The 16,436-nt window shown below is 46.4% G+C and overlaps 1 protein-coding gene across 1 annotated transcript in view; it reads right to left on the bottom strand.

The window, feature by feature from the left end:
- LOC119385822 (hemicentin-1) overlaps positions 1-11,644 on the bottom strand; it is a 204,522-nt gene extending 192,878 nt beyond the window's left edge. Inside the window, exon 1 of the mRNA XM_049414123.1 lies at positions 11,079-11,644. Coding sequence (XP_049270080.1) covers positions 11,079-11,163 — 85 coding nt within the window. The 5' untranslated portion in view covers positions 11,164-11,644. The remainder of the gene's footprint in view (positions 1-11,078) is intronic.
- Between the last annotated feature and the right edge of the window lie 4,792 nt (positions 11,645-16,436).

Raw genomic sequence — 16,436 nt, forward strand, 5'->3', positions numbered from 1 at the left:
CTCCAAGTCTTGTCTACAGAAGACCATCAGAATGACTAATTGGACCACTTTCCAGTCTGATATGGAAAATGTTTGCCAAGCGGGCCTGCCCACTGGGCTAGAGCAAGCAATCAAGAGCACAAGACGCAAACGCGCCCGATCGTGATTCCTTCTAAGCGAAACGATTTCGAAACAGAATTGGAACGACTTCGAACGCTTCGCCGTCGTGCGGAACGACGATATCGGACGTACCAAGTCCATACATGACCTCAGGACAGCCAGGCGAATGCAAAAGAAAATCCAGCGTCGTATGGACAGATTGGCCTCTCAACGGTGGACAACGTTTTGCCAGACATTAGACACTCACAAGCCCCTTTCTCAAATATGGAGGACGGCGCGTGGTCTGCGCTGTCATCCTGAACAGCGCTTTCCCTTCAAGGCGCTGGCACTCTTTCAAAAGCGACAAGACATCGAAGTTGCAGAAGATTTTTGCGCGAGGATCGCTGACCAAGCGGTTCGTCCAGATCCCGTTGCCGGGTGTGCCATCCCTTGTTCCCGTGATAGCCGAATGGACCTTCCTTTTACAATGGAGGAACTCGAGGCAGCACTGGCTTCATGCAGGTGTTCTTCATCTCCGGGGCCAGATGGCATATCGTACCGAGCCTTGTGCAATCTTGGTGAGGCCGCGCTGGGAGAACTACTGCGGCTCTACAACAACTCGTGGCAAGAGGGCAACGTTCCCGACGAATGGAAGACAAGCCGATTAGTACCACTTCTGAAGCAAGGCAAGTCCCCACTTGACCTTGCCTCGTATCGCCCTATTGCATTGGCCAGCTGCGTGGGGAAGATAATGGAACGAATGATATATGGCCGCCTGGAGTGGTATCTCGAACACTACAAGATCTATCCAAACTCTATGGCTGGTTTCCGACGTGACCGTTCATGCATAGACAATGTTCTTGATCTCGTTACGTACGTTCAACAGCAGAGATCACGTAAGCGACTATCTGCAGCGTTGTTTTTGGATGTGAAAGGCGCCTATGATAATGTTCTACACGAGGCTATTATCGATGCGCTTGAAGTGGTTGGCCTTGGTGGTCGAGTTCTTTGATGGATTGGTAGCTACCTGTCTGCAAGGTCATTCTTTGTGTCCACCGAAGACGGCCCCACCACACTACGCTATACCTGCCGAGGCGTTCCTCAAGGCGGAGTACTCAGTCCCATACTATTCAATCTCGCACTCATTCAACTTCTCGAATCCCTGCCAAGTACGATCAAGATCTCTATATACGCAGACGACATATGTGTCTGGACCTCAGCCGTTACACGACTTCAAATACGTGCGAGACTTCAAAGGCTGCAACATTGACAGCGCACTACCTTAGCAAACAAGGCCTCAGAATATCCCCGGAGAAATGTGCATTGGTGGCGTTCACGCGCAAACCAATGACACCATATGCCATTTTCTATTGACGGGCAGTCGATTTCTTATGCCAGAACCCTACAAATTTCTCGGCATAATTATTGACAGAAACCTCAATTGGAGCCCACACGTGGCCTATTTGAAGAAGCGCCTGACGGTCATTGCCAGCTGCTCAAGTTCCTGGGAGGGAAAAACTGGGGCATGTCAGTAGATGCAATGTTGGAATTATACAGAGCACTCTTTCTTGGGTTTCTGAGATATAGTCTGCCTGTACTAACCAACACCTGCAAGACAAATCTTCGCGTTCTACAGGCTGCACAAGCTCAGGCACTCAGAGTTTGCCTAGGTCTGCCCAAATGTGCGCCAACAGAGGCGACTATTGCCATCGCCAAGGATATACCAATACAAACGCACATTGCGTTAGAAGCCTTGAGAGCTCACATAAGGCATTTTGCTCGAGCTCCTAACCACCACCTGGCAACACTGCCCTCAGACCGCTAGCATCATACTGCGCAACAATCTGGAGCTACTCCGCCAACCTACCGTCAGGCTTCAGCCCCGCATCCAAACCATCGATTCCACCTTGGTGTTTAATTCGTCCTGCAGTGCATCTCAGTGTACCAGGAATCAAGAAAAAATCTGATTTGTCATCGCCTGTCCTGAAACAGCTATCTCTGCTTCTACTGCACGAGAAATACACCGACCACATACATGTTTACACCGACGGCTCAACGACCATCCGTGATTCGTCCGGGGCAGTAGTTGTCCCAGCGAAAGGTATAACTGTTAGCTATAAGACCGACCACCCAACAACATCAACGGCTGCTGAACTGACAGCTCTTCGCGCTGCACTTTGTGTTATCAATCGCGAACAACCCCAGAGATGGTCAATTTTAGTGACTCCAAAGCAGCCCTACAATCTCTCTGTCAGCCATGCGGCCGTGGACCAATGAACAACTGGTATTCGAGATAAGACACCTCATTCATACGTCATTCGAGAAGGGACACCAAGTGACATTTCAATGGTTGCCAAGTCACTGCGGCGTGCTTGGCAACGAACATGCCGATAATGCTGCTCGGTCAGCTTTGCAAGGAGACAAGGAAGATGCTATACCGCTTTTCAAGGTCTGATGCTGCTGCCATGCTTCAAAGGATCGCAAAGAATATTTCGCACTCAACACTGAATACGTCAAGAAGCCAAAACTATCGGCAACACACCTAAACGAGTTGCGGCGACTTCAAATACCATTTGGACTCCGCCGAAGAGAGGCCACTCTGCTATGCCGCTTAGGCTAAGAGTGGCTTTCACGAAGTCATATTCGTTTCGAATAGGGATGGCCGACACGCTCTTTGCGACGCCTGCGGCACCGAGGAGACCTTGCAACATATCTTCTGCGACTGTCCTCGCTACGCTGCGCAGAGGCGATCCCTGGTATTCGCTCTCGCTCATCTTCACAACAGACCGTTGGCACATAGACACGATTCTCCAATGTCATCCTGATAAGTCATCGAGAGTTCAAGCAACCAAGGCATGCTCAAATTCCTAAGGACCAACAGACTTACACGAGCGGCTGTAGACTTTTTAATGATGCCGCATACGCACAAGACTGCCGCTCTGCGCTGTGACGTTATGTGTGTGCGTGTGTGTTCCCCTCTCTTTCTCTCTTTCTTTACTCTTCTTTCGATCTCCCCCATCCCTTCCCCCTGTACAGGGTAGCATACCGGTTATGCCAAACTGGTTAACATCCCTGTCTTTCCTCTCTCCCGTTTTCCTTTCCTTCTGAAATATCATGCGGTGGTGACTGAACAACATTAACGACCGTAGGATGAAGACGGTTCATGCTAGCAAAGCGCATTCATTTATTTTTAAATCAGGTTTTCATTTCGGAAAGCGGATGTTTTCTTTCAAAAACAAAAATTCAACCAGCTCCGCTTCGCGGACGACGATGAAACGGCGAAGCTTGTGGCGTTCCCTTCGTCAGGCTAGCGCATTTCTATGTTTTGCAAGCCTTCCAGATATGTTCTATGACTGCTCTTTATTTAACACTCTTTGTTAAGCTTTGAGATGGTAGTATAGTTTTGTTGCATCTTGAGCATGCCACTCTTATACACAGGTTTACAAAGAAGCCTTCGCTTAAGTTACTCCGATATGTTGTAGCAATGCTCTTTATTAAACACTCTTTATAAAGGTTTGATACTATAGTATAGCCAGCACCTTTTATAACCACAAAGTATCATGTGACGGTGGTTTGACTATGGTAACGCACACGATATTTGTTGGGCTAACTGTTGCCTTCTCCCTTTTTAGTGGTAGTTGTGTGTAGTGGCACTTACCCAATTTCTGTGGCACATGCGCGTTTATGAAGATGACAGTTTTATGATAGGCCACACAGATTTCCGTGCCACACACCCGTTTGTTGGGCTAACTGCTGCCTTCATTTTTAATGGACCAGTGGTGAGTAGTGGGATTTACCCATTGTCTGTGGCGCATACCCGTTTATTACGCCCACAACCGTTACCACTGATTCCGGACATGAAAGGCTCGACCAAGAACATCTTCGCTGTTAACAAATATCAGCATGCAGACTCGTATCAGTGTCCTTGCTAAATCACTCGAAAAAATCTTTCGTAAGTGGAACTAGATTAAGGAACTTTATGCTCTGCATACTGATACCCTTGAACATTCTCTACACTTCTGTCGTTCAGTGTCTGAACAGAGATCTTTATGTATATTCTGCGTAGCAAAAGGACAAAATACTTGTACATGACATATTCTAATTTGTTGTAGCACTGCAACACAGGGACACACAGAAGAAGGAATACTTTACGATACACAGCGTTAATTTCCAACAGCAGTTTTTCAGTTTTTGCAGACGAACTTATAACACTCGCTATATCAAATGACATGTTTACATTCCATTAAAAAGAGCATTAAAGATATTGTAGGCACTTTCAATATGAACTAATCACAGGAGCTATGGATTTACCATTTACAAAGACGTAGTCCTTTCGTTGAAAATGAAGTGGATGAATTACTGGCGTGAACTGTATATTACATTCACCTCCTATTTCTGCAGGGGCGAGTAAAAAATGCACAAGAAAAGATGCCGTTTAAAAAGATATTTCGCTCTATTTTCTTTCTCAAAATAATGCAATAGCCAACTCTCTTGATAGACAGTACAGTGGTGCGAATAGTTGAGATGGTTGGTGCATGCGCACTGTATGAAAAAAAAAATAGCGCGCGAATAAGACGGACGACGATGAAAAGGTCTGTGCATTTTCCAGTTTCTTACCTCGCTACCTTTATTTCACTGACGGGTAGAAGTACTTTCCATTGATTTACAGGTGGATCTGCACATAAGCATGAATCTACGAAGCTTTCACATAAGTAGTGTACAAAAACTGCATACAGCACTTTATTTCGTGCCGGATAACGATACATACAAAAGAATTGTATAGTCCCAAAAAACTGCGCCAAAATACTATGCATCACTTTTGAAAGCGTTGGTGATACAAGAGCTGTCAGGGAAAGTTGAAGGGCTTTTGACACTTTGTTATCCGCCTGGAAAGCGATGGGCCGCTCCATCATTACGGAACGTGGCGGGACTTTACCATACCTAACCAGAAAGGCGTCGCCTGATCGAGAGCTGCCTGCCGCAGCGAACTTTGGGCGCATGCGGCGACACGTCGGGCTTTTCAGTGAGAAGCCGGCAGGTGACGGCTTGGCGGAGGTACGTTGTAACTAAATCTTGACAGCAGACACGCACTAACAAACACGTTGCCGTGTTTGCAGCACGACAACGTAAAGCTCACACAAATATGTGCCCCACGAGTGCATTGAACACTGGCACTGCAGCTTTGAAAGCGCGTTTTGAGCGGCTTATAAATCACGTGAAATGCCTCTTGAACACTTCGTTGCTTTTTTTCAAAGTTGGCACGTCAACACTTAAATTATTCATCTGTGCTAAACTTGTAACAACCCTCAAATCAAACCATCGATTGTGCGAGGACAACCTGACAACCAATGGTAACTTTTTCCATTGGTAACTTTTTCCCACCGCTTTCTTAGATGAAAACATAACGTTAAAAGCGCACTTTAACAAATTTGTGTCTCGTTTAAAGTGTGCAGAGGACGTGACTTTATGTAATGGTAGCAATCAATTCTGATGACGTGTTTTGATGTGAGAGCAACCCCTGCCTTTATGCATATAGTGAGCGTGATTATGCACAAAGCTTCGGTGCCTGCTCTGCTCCTCTACTGCGTACGCGTTTAGCGGCGGTAAATAATTATTACCACTTGCATTCAATTATGCCGTCTTAACACTGCGGCAGTAATGCTCGCCGTGCAGTCTCATTTACGATCACGCATGCGCGAGTACTAGTCAGTACTTTAACCAACAGAGACTGCGATATATTGATGACGCTGGCGTATGCCGGTGGACACCGCTCATAAACCCGAGAAGGAGTCCCTAGAGGTTCGAAACAGGAGCCCTTATGTGCTTAAAACTCGGGCTCTTTTGCTGAACAGGAAAGATGAGATGGGGGGAGGGGGGGTGCACTTAGTCTTTAATCAAGTTAAGGGCAGAATTTTCTATTAGTATGAACCATCAATTCCGCTGATCCTCACTTACTTGCACAACCAAGTCGTCGAGTGTTTAATTCAGCGAAAGCAATGACATTAATAAATAAAAACAGGCTGCTTCTTCGTAAACGGGGAAGGAACATGAAAAAGTCACCCTCACTATGAAGAAAAGGTTGTTTAAACAAGGTAGCCGGCTTTAGAAGGTGCATTGTCTTTCTTTGACGAGGCATAGCTAGAGTCAACATCGTCGTTTGCATAGCTAATGTTCTCTCGCATCTTATTCATGTGTTCTGTTTTACATCTTTAGTGTCTTTGTTCTTTTTTGCCTTACCTTGTGGCAGGCTAGGCACCTTCAAAATTATCTTTTCTGTGTGCGAAGTAAGACCAATTACTTACTACTTCGCATCGTCGTTTTTGCAGTGTTTCCAAAGTAGAAAGAACTTGCACTTGTACGAATCCACAGTTTAAGACGTCTGGTCAACTTCAAGCGATGATAGCATCATGTAACGTTGTCTTAACAGTTGCTTAAATGCATACTCGGAATGTGTTGTTCTAGTTTTCGTGAAACATCAGCACGGAGAATAGTTCTTGTTTGAGCAAATCATGCACACAATAAAGAGAAATTGGAACCGCTTGACAACCTTGAGTGAGTGAGTGAGTGAGTGAGTGAGTGAGTGAGTGAGTGAGTGAGTGAGTGAGTGAGTGAGTGAGTGAGTGAGTGAGTGAGTGAGTGAGTGAGTGAGTGAGTGAGTGAGTGAGTGAGTGAGTGAGTGAGTGAGTGAGTGAGTGAGTGAGTGAGTGAGTGAGTGAGTGAGTGAGTGAGTGAGTGAGTGAGTGAGTGAGTGAGTGAGTGAGTGAGTGAGTGAGTGAGTGAGGGAGTGAGTGAGTGATGTGAGTGAGTGAGTGAGTGAGGTGAGTGAGTGAGTGAGTGAGTGAGTGAGTGAGTGAGTGAGTGAGTGAGTGAGTGAGTGAGTGAGCGAGCGAGCGAGCGAGCGAGTGTACGTGTGTGCGTGTGTGCGTGTGTGTGGATACGCCATCGGCAGCTCTGTGTAAATGCCTGGGAGGCAGTTAAAGTAATGTTACACGCCTTTAACATGCAACAGTCGTCAACATTCCTGTCATCCTGTTGATGTTTGTTTTTTTCCGTAATGAGAGGTCCGTGTCGCATACTCTGCAGTCATTGCGCTGCGTGTTCCAAGCGACTAGATTTCCAAGAAACACACGAAATCTTTCCACATCCCTAAAGAAAACCATCATTCCCTCCCTTTTGGTTTCGTTAGCCAAAGGCTAACGAAACTAAATGCATGTTCTGCTTGACCGAAAACTGACTCGCCCTTACATTTGGACATGACCTAATTTCACGAATTTTTGCCTCGGAATGAATGCTAAAGTTGTTAGTTTGCAAATGTTGTTTTCCGTTGGTTAACAGTCTTCGCTAACATATGTACAACACCGAGGTTGGGTAAAAGGCATTTCTTACAAACGAATTTGCGTGAGCTACGGAGTGCACCGCATGCGTGATTTTTAGCATCAATTATATTGCGAATACACATCACGAGCATCACCGTAAAGCTAAGGGCCCAAGGGCGAGTGATGTAACAACGGGCACGTGATGTACGCACAACGCGCGAGCGCGATAGTGCATGTAACAAAAAGAAAAAGAAAGCGTCGGACGAAATTCACCGAACAAATTTTAAACGTAGGCAAGAACCCATCCGAGCGCGCATATGAAGTTCCCCCAGAAAACGCGTCACGCACGCCTGCGTCTCGTAATGGTTGGCCTCCTGACGTGACCAGTGGCACCATGCGGCGGCCATCTATAGCTCGATGGCAATGACACCATAGAAGCAGGCAGTTTCCCGATCTTTCCAGTCCGCGCTCGGCCTCTTTCGCTCGATGCCTCCGGTCCACTTGCTGCTGAGTGCGTCTGTCCAAGATCGTTTTCCTGCCGTGTCCTGGCACTCGCCTGACCAATTGACCACGACCGTCACGTGATCGGGTCTGCGGGTGCGTGCGCACGATCACTCGTCGCCAGCGACATCGATCCGCAGCCCTCTTCTCCGCGCTTTCTCTTCTTGAGCCTTAATATGAGTGGCACTTACAAATGCATCAGGGTTGAACATTTATGTATAACACTGATATATCAGGTTCATATGTCTTATCATCATCATCATCATCATCACATCATCTTTTGCTATCCCTTAAGAGTCCATGGCTGCGCATTACATAAATAGATGGTAGCGAAATATTATTCGAGGTTATATTATTATACAATGAAATATCCCACACAAGGAGGCATGTTAACGCTTCACACTTCTATGGAACCGAAAAAAAATGTAAAGGTATCAGCGTCATATTATGCTAGGGTGTTACTGACACCGTTGAAAGAGATTGACGTGGTAGTACGCTGTTTCCTGCATTCTATTACGAGTCCTCGTTGTTATACAGAGTAGTTAAGCAGCTATTTATTATGCTGCAAAGACGACTTGTGATACGAAGTATAATGAAAGAAACTGTCTCTCAAAAGCATGTGCACAAGGCAAATAACGAAAACAGCCGTTATGCGGAAGGGAAGGAAGCTGCTGCTTTCGAAACGGCGCTAACTTAAGATCTCGTCGAACAAAGAGTATTCATAAAAGTAGTCTCACGTTGCGATGCGCAACATATTGAAGAGGAATTCGTCCGCATTATGTGTGCAGTGGGATCCATTTACTCGGAGCTCAATGCATGTTGTACAGCATTATTTTCTTTTTCTCACCATTAGAGGGAACTGGCGTGAACAAATGTTTACACAGTGGCTTAACGCGCTGCGTGCACGCAACGAGACCGACTTCATTTAAATAATGCAACGATTTTTGCCTGTCCTCACGACGACTGCTATATCAGCAGCTAGCACACTGCAGGGACTCCCGTAAGTTAAATAGTAGCAAAGAGTTTTATGCACGAAGCTTAACTTTTAACGTTTTAAAGTCACGTTTGCCGCATAGTCGTAAAGCGATGCGGCAAAGCATACAGACCCTGGCGGCCCTGGTCAAATGGGGCAGCCTGGGATACTTACCACAAACTAACGAGAGAAAAAAAGAATTTTACCACGAATTCACGCGATTTATCTGGAGAAGCCGCCCGCATTCTGCCCGCTATAGCTAGCATTCACATTTCATTCAGCCGAGAGGCCTGGAGCAAGATAACATGGAACCGTACGGACCACCACAGAAAAATTCGTGAATAAAAATCTATTCCTTTCACTCATATATTCGTAAAATATATTTTTATTTGTAAGATACTTTTTCCTTTGTTCCTCTTTTCAGTTATTACGAAATGACCAGAAACTTGCTTATTGGCAGTATTACCATTATGTATCAGTTGCTATGCATTATTTGGCAGAATTCAAGGGAAGTGGATACACGATAACTGGTACTACAAGACACAACTTCAATTCGTAAAAAACACTGTCCTTACAGCACAAATATAATACACATATATGCAGAGAGTATTATGTCGCCGTGGCAAGCCTTATCGCAACAAAAAGAAAAAAAAAAGAAGAAAAAAGAATAAATTCAATGTCCCAGTTCCGCGGTCACATATTTATTGAAGAGAAATTTAAAATAAAGCTCACGTAGTTATATTTAAGCCCGCGTTCAAGATACCAACCCTTCCACTGCGGGCGCCTCTCATGACTTGTTGTACAGAGTCAAAATAATAATTGTGCCCTGCCCCTTCCCGAAGGCAAAGAAAACAAACTCAAAATCAAAAAAAAAAAGGATTGCGCACGTTTTTATGCTTCATTCTGGTGGCCCTAACGTGTCAAAATTGTGCGACCGTATTGTTCAACGAGTGTTATACGTCGACATCCGCGCGCATTTGTATTGCCTTTATTTCATAAGGCTAAAATGAAAATGTACCCCTGGTGTCTACCTACTCTTAGAGAACACCTCCTATGGTCAGCAAAGCACAACTTTCTTTTGTTTGTCGTGAACGAGATGGCACTCCGCGATTGTAGTCACGAATGCCAATCAACAAACATGTGCGTAGACTAAGTGAGTGATAAAGTAAGATTTCTATGCTCATTGTTTTCCAGCAGTCGGAACGGCGTTCCACTTACGTTTTGAGCAATGTTTGTGGTTCGGCACATAATAAGAGAAAGGGATAGAGCCACGTGAAATGACTCCTTTTGTACGCAGGTTTATAGGTTTTGTATGAATGACTCCTTAGTAAGAACTGCGTGCGGCCACTCTCAAGAACATCACTTCAACTGAGCCCCCACCTGCAGCCCCCTCCATAACTGATGCCTCTGCTAGGAACATATAGGAATATAATCCCTAATTATACAGGTATATTTTGCAGACCATTACTGGGACCATAAGAAAACAGCAAGACCATTTTGCTCTCTGCGGAAATAACCCGCCACGGTGGTCTAGTGCTTATGTCGCTCGACTGCTGACCCGAAGGTCGCGGCGTCGAATCCCGGCCGAGAATGCTTGAAGCGAGAATGCTTGAGGCCCATGTGCTTATATTTAGATACACGTTAAAGAGCCCCAAGCGGTCGAAATTTCCGGAGCCCTCCACTACGGCGCCCCTCATAATCATTTCGCGGTTTTGGGACGTTAAACCCATACAGTTATTATTAGTACTTCGCGGAAGTATACAACGCGGCTTCTAATGAGCATTAGGCGAACATAAATTTACGGAAACAACATTTTTAATTTAGAAATGAAGGGACACTTGCAGCCGCCTTTTTTCGCGTAGTATGTAAGTTATCAAACTTTTGGGTCGTTATTGCAATGCTGTTAATTTATTTTCGCTTTGCATTTGGGACAATGATCCAGACTATTCTTCATCGCCATATGCTGTATGCAAAAAGAAAAAAAAACAGCCGGCACGAACTCGTGTTTTGCCAGCTGTTCAAGGGACTCGTATGCGCCGTGTTCCTCCACGAGCGAAAAAAAAAACCAGCAGCTATTGAGAGGAACAAAGATATGCTATTGAGCGAGCGTCTCAGGGTAAGTTATAAAATTTTGCGAGAGCTTTCTTCTTTAAAAAAAAAAAAAAAAAACTAGTGATAGTTCTTGAGAACGCAAGGGTTGCTGTGCTCACCTTCATGCGCTAATCCCGGCCGAGGTCCGTGAAGAACAAGACTGGCGAGCGCCCAGCGCAGAATCCAGGCGCGTGCGTCAAACATCGCAGCTATGTATCCAGTGCACCGGGCTGTGAAACGATAATAAATCAATATACACGAAACCTGCTGTCCGCACAAGAGTGAGCAGGCAGACGAGGAGCAGTCGAGAGTGTCTTTTATCACCGGGCAACAACCCGTAACTCCTTTCTCAAAGCGCGACCGCGGCGCGCGTAAACATATGCACACGAAGTCTAAATGCAAGAGAAGCAGCGCTGCATTCTATGCGTTTTTTCTAACTTCTTCAACGGAGAGCGAAGGCGATTTCGGATGGCATCGTTGGTGTCGTCTGCTGCTGCTTTCCGGGACACCGCGTGGTTGCTCCACTACCGATGACGGCCGTCGGCGGCGGCGTTAACGCTCGCGAGATCGAAGCGGCGAGGTCCCGGAAGGACCACATCTCCCAGCGCTGGCTACCCGTCAACAAGTGGAGGCGAAGCCCTGTAGCCACGAGCGGCGCACCTTCGACCGCTTTCGCGCTCACCCTCTCTCTGCCGGGCTCGCCTCCGCCTCCGAAAGGGTCGCGATCCCAAACGTGAGGGGGCGCCACGCGACACTCGCACGCCGCCGCACTACGGCGGGTGGGCCGCTTCTACACTCGTTAAATGACAACGGCGACGTGCATCGCCCTTCAGTTTGTGACGTGTTGTATTGGCCTCGAGGCCCACCACTGGAAACGCCGGCGCCACCGTCGGCGTGACGTGCTTGGCAGGATCACGTGGTCTCAGCGGCCGCGTCGGCTGCTTGTGGCGCACTGCCGCGTGCTTTGAAAACGAGTTTCAAGTCCCACATGCGCTGCGGCCTGTTCAAATTCGGAAGTTTCCTCTCATTTTCTACTCAATTGAAACCATTGTAATAGAGTGGCTGCCTCCGAAGGCGACGAACATGGGGCTCTACCGCTCGGTGCCGCAGTGTCGCGCTTACGCAAAGGAGCCCAGTGTCAGTCTGCACTGGTAACCGCGGGACAAGAAACAGCGTGAAGCATGGGTTGTAAAGCTAAGAACCAGCAAGTAGCCATCCGCTACTAGTCTTGTGTGCAACAAGCACTTCCGCGACGAAGACTTTTGTTACTGCGTCGGGCCTGCGATGTTCGGTGAGTAGCAGACAGCGCGCACTGAGACGATGGCTCGCGCGCGCTTCCCGCCGGCAAATGATGCTTATCTGCCACAGGATGGTAAAAGCGCTACCTTTTACCACGTGCGATGCCATCTCAGAACCCTCCAATGCGACCTCTTGATCGTCGGCCCCGTGCTCAGCGTCCACAAAATCGGCTGCAGATGCGCAAGTCATTGTTTAGATACGTTGAATTAAAAAACGCACAGGGTCCCTTATGCATTTGTTACAGATGACTAGCAGGCGAAAGCCATCTTCTTCTTGTGAGTAGTTGTACTGATTCTCCCGCGCCCCCCTCCAAAAGGGTTCTGCACCTAACGCGGTTTTGCACGGCCTCCGTGACCAATCGCGGAGGCAATGCAAAGCGACCATGACGTGTGAATACGTCATCATGTGACGTCACATAATGTGACGTCATAATGACGCTGCATATCTTGGCGATCTGTGACGTCATGATGACGTCATATGGTGACACCATCACGTGACGATTATTTTTTGTATCACTCGTGTTGATGCCGCCGACGCGGGACGCCGACGGGCAACCTTCCCATTTGATGAGGCATGCATTGCTTCATAAATTTTGCATTGCCTCCGTGATCGGCCCACCGATGATCGGCCCACCGGCCAACCCCATGTATTTTCTTGGAGCCTCATTTATTTACGTGGGAAAGATGCCACCCTGTGTGGCGTTAGACACGACACTGCTGCCAAAATTGCTGGGGTACACGCCAAATAATTACTATCCTGTTTTGCGGCTGCTGGTTGCTGCAATACCTTCTATTTTATTCACCGCTATTTCAAGTTCATGTGGGTCCTAGTTCACAGCCGACGTTTGCAGAACAAGTCCGGCAAACGTTACTGTATTTTCTTTCTTTTCCTAGATGTCGCATGCTACTACATGCTCGGTCTCGTAGACTGGTTCTCCTTCCACCAGCAATCTCGAAGTGGTGAAGCTTTGGTCTATGAATTTGTTGATGACAGAGAGCGGCAAGTTCAATGGAATGCAAACGGAACGATAATTAAGGAGCATTAAAAAAAGGCGTCGCAATTTGCTCACGTTTTGCGTGAGCACCAAACGAAAGGAATGCGCTGAATAAAGAAACAGAAGCAGCGGCATTTGCCCGCTGAGAAGACCGATCAATACGCAGTGCGAGACAACTTGTCAAATGACATTGAAACGTACCCGAATTTAGACCGAAAAAGAAGAAAAAAAACACTCAATCGTCGGGACGGCAGATCACAAAGTTGCCATGCGCACCGAAACCGCAGTTGTAAGGAAATTGTTTTTGAACTACTCTGATAGCGTCCGCGCAACAGTAGGTTTGTTTACTCACAAATTCTCATATTTTGCGGCCTAAAGTTCACAGCGCGGTGCCAAAACGCGCTCGTAGCAAAAGCGAAACCATCAGTACGAACATACATGCAGACGCTCATACATGCAGAGGCACCGTCAGTCGTCGCGAACCCGTGCGACCGCTGGCTTGAGGCTTCTTTCTGTTATTCTCCGTTTGGTTATACAGGCAGTCTACTCTAACGAGATATTTCACACAGTTTGCACTCAGCGAGTGACTACCTTTCACGCAAGAAGCCGGCTTAGGGGTCTCCAACGCGGTGAGCGTGAAGCGGGTGCTCGGTTTTCTGCAAAGAGACAGCGACTGTAGACTATCTTGTGCTTTCAGTTCGTCGAAAATGATTTTTTCTGACAGTAAAGAACACAGTTCATTTCGAAAGTGCTTACAGAAATGCCCTGGAGGGCTTCCGCGAGGTGTTTTTGTAGAGCGCCGACAGCAAAACCTATGGGGAGCGCGCCGGCGGTATCCTGCCTAGCACGCAATCGAGGCGCGTCCGATAGAGGGCGACTCCGTAACTCCTCGAGGCCAATACCACTGTGACAGAGGAAAACAGTCATGGTGGCACTTGTCAAACGCACGTGACGTGAATTGCGCTTGGAGGCACGACAGGCTGATCTAATGCTCAAGCGAATGAAATTAGGGTCTCTTTTGATTGCGTTGGTTCATTACGTAACTGCTCTAATTAGAGAGAAAGGGAGAGAGAGAGAGAGTCACCCCACTAATAACTTGTACATTTTTTTGTGACATGAATAGCGCGCTCCTTTTGATGGATATGATGAAATTACATGTCATGTGCTCGAAGAAACGCTATAACCGCGTCCATGTAAGTAGAAGCCATCAGAACCTGCTACTTTGTAAAATTCGCTTCTGCGCACAAATTGAATTTAGGATCGTTAGCTGTACGTTTGAGCGTGTGTGAGCTTACGTTATATAAGTTAATAGGGTCTCTTTCGGTTACTTGGTTTATCCGCGACATAGAGAACATTTTGTGCCCGAAAAGCATGCGTGTCTTTTTGTCGTTTGCGACATGTTTTTGGAGCCCTTAAGAAATCTTAGATAGACGAGGCATTGAGGTTTTACCGCGGTCGCTCTAATTGGTGCGAAGGAATTATTGGTTAAGATAATACTCTTTCGGTGAAGTACACAAAAAGGCTCGCACAGGGGAATGGCGCACGGCAACCAGCTTTATATGACTGGATACGAGAAGAGGCCACGTAAAAAATGAGCTGAGTAACGAAGCGTACGCGTTTATTATGATTATGTGCCTTTTTAGACAAGTGAAACAAAAAAGATGACGAAAAAAAATTTCGGCGCATGAAATCACTTATTACAACGTCGCAGCGAGGTATTCAGTTTTATCTGTACAAAACTTTATAATATATACAAAAGGAACGCTCACGCAGTCATAATATCGAAAGCCTCCAATATGTTTCCATTGCTCTTGCGAGGGTGCCTATCTAATATTTCGCGATTTGAAACCTGCGGAAATATACAGTGCGCTGCGCTGTCGCCAGCGCATACACTCGAGACATATTGATTTCTTTCAAGGTTTAACGGGACAACTCTGATCGTGCGAGCATTCGTTCCCTAAAAATTTCTTTAAATGAAATTAAGTATCTGTATTTCCGCGATATTATAACAAAAATGATTCGTGTGCCAAAACTTTCCTTTCGTAACAAGGTGGCTACTTGGGCTGGTTGGTATCGCATTCTAAAAGGAAAATACTTGCTTTGTGCGCAGAAGGTTTGAGAAAAGAAGTCAGGTAGGCCAGAGCGAGCGGGTTGTAAGTGTGCGCTCTGTCCTACCTGACTTCTTTTCTCAGGCGTTCTGCGCACAAAAAGAAAAGTATTTCCCTGTTAGTTTCCTTTTGTCCTCTCTTCTGTTTTGATTTTTTTATTGAGATGATGTATTGGAGATGTTGGTTCACAAATAAGGCGCGAGCTACTCCTTAGCTCTTGAATGCATCGAGCATACAACACAACAGATAACCATACAAAGAGTACCAGATGAAAAAAAAAAAACACACACACAGTCATACATATGTAAAAAAACACAAACACACATATCAAACAACACCATCATAACGTATAAGAAAATGTCCAAAATGCAATTAATAATGGTTCTTCCAATGTCTCTGGCCATCGTGGGGATGAATTCGCACATACGGACAGCATAAGAGTCAAGACATCATAATAACTGGAACACACATATGCTGACTTGGTCTTGTATAAGGGCACAGTACGATAGTAAACGCATACAGTATAATAAACACATGCTAGTCAACATAGCGCTTGTGTGTTCTTTTCTCGCGTCCTGTCTTAGTGTTCCTTGCTTTGATTGCGAACTAACTAAGCTGCTAGTTACTCGTGAGATAAATAGGCCTCGTAGACTTGCCGGTCAACGCATGTATATGTATAACAACTGAGCGCGACGTGAACGCCTTGCTTCAACCCCCCCCCCCCCTCCCCACCTTCCTACTAGCCTCCTTCGCAATAGGAATAACTGCTTGGTATATTAACGATAGATAGACTTGATAATAGCCCTTTGTCGGAAGAAAGGGTTCTGGGACACTGGCCCAGTCCGTCCTCAGCATAGAAGGCTACTCTACCTGTCTTTCCGCTTGTTTCTTCCTTCCTTCCTGCTTTGTACTTGTCCCGTGTACAGTCAGTCACCTGCAGCAAGACGTTAACATCTTAGATGACTTCATTCTCATCTGCTATACAAGGAGATCTCATGCACCGTCAGTGAATATTAAGTGGTGAGAGGCCGGTACAGACGTTTGATGTAGAGTGCACTTTATAGGTAGGGTGGCAT

The sequence above is a fragment of the Rhipicephalus sanguineus genome, chromosome 3, assembly GCF_013339695.2.
Source record: "Rhipicephalus sanguineus isolate Rsan-2018 chromosome 3, BIME_Rsan_1.4, whole genome shotgun sequence".
Taxonomy (NCBI): domain Eukaryota; kingdom Metazoa; phylum Arthropoda; class Arachnida; order Ixodida; family Ixodidae; genus Rhipicephalus; species Rhipicephalus sanguineus.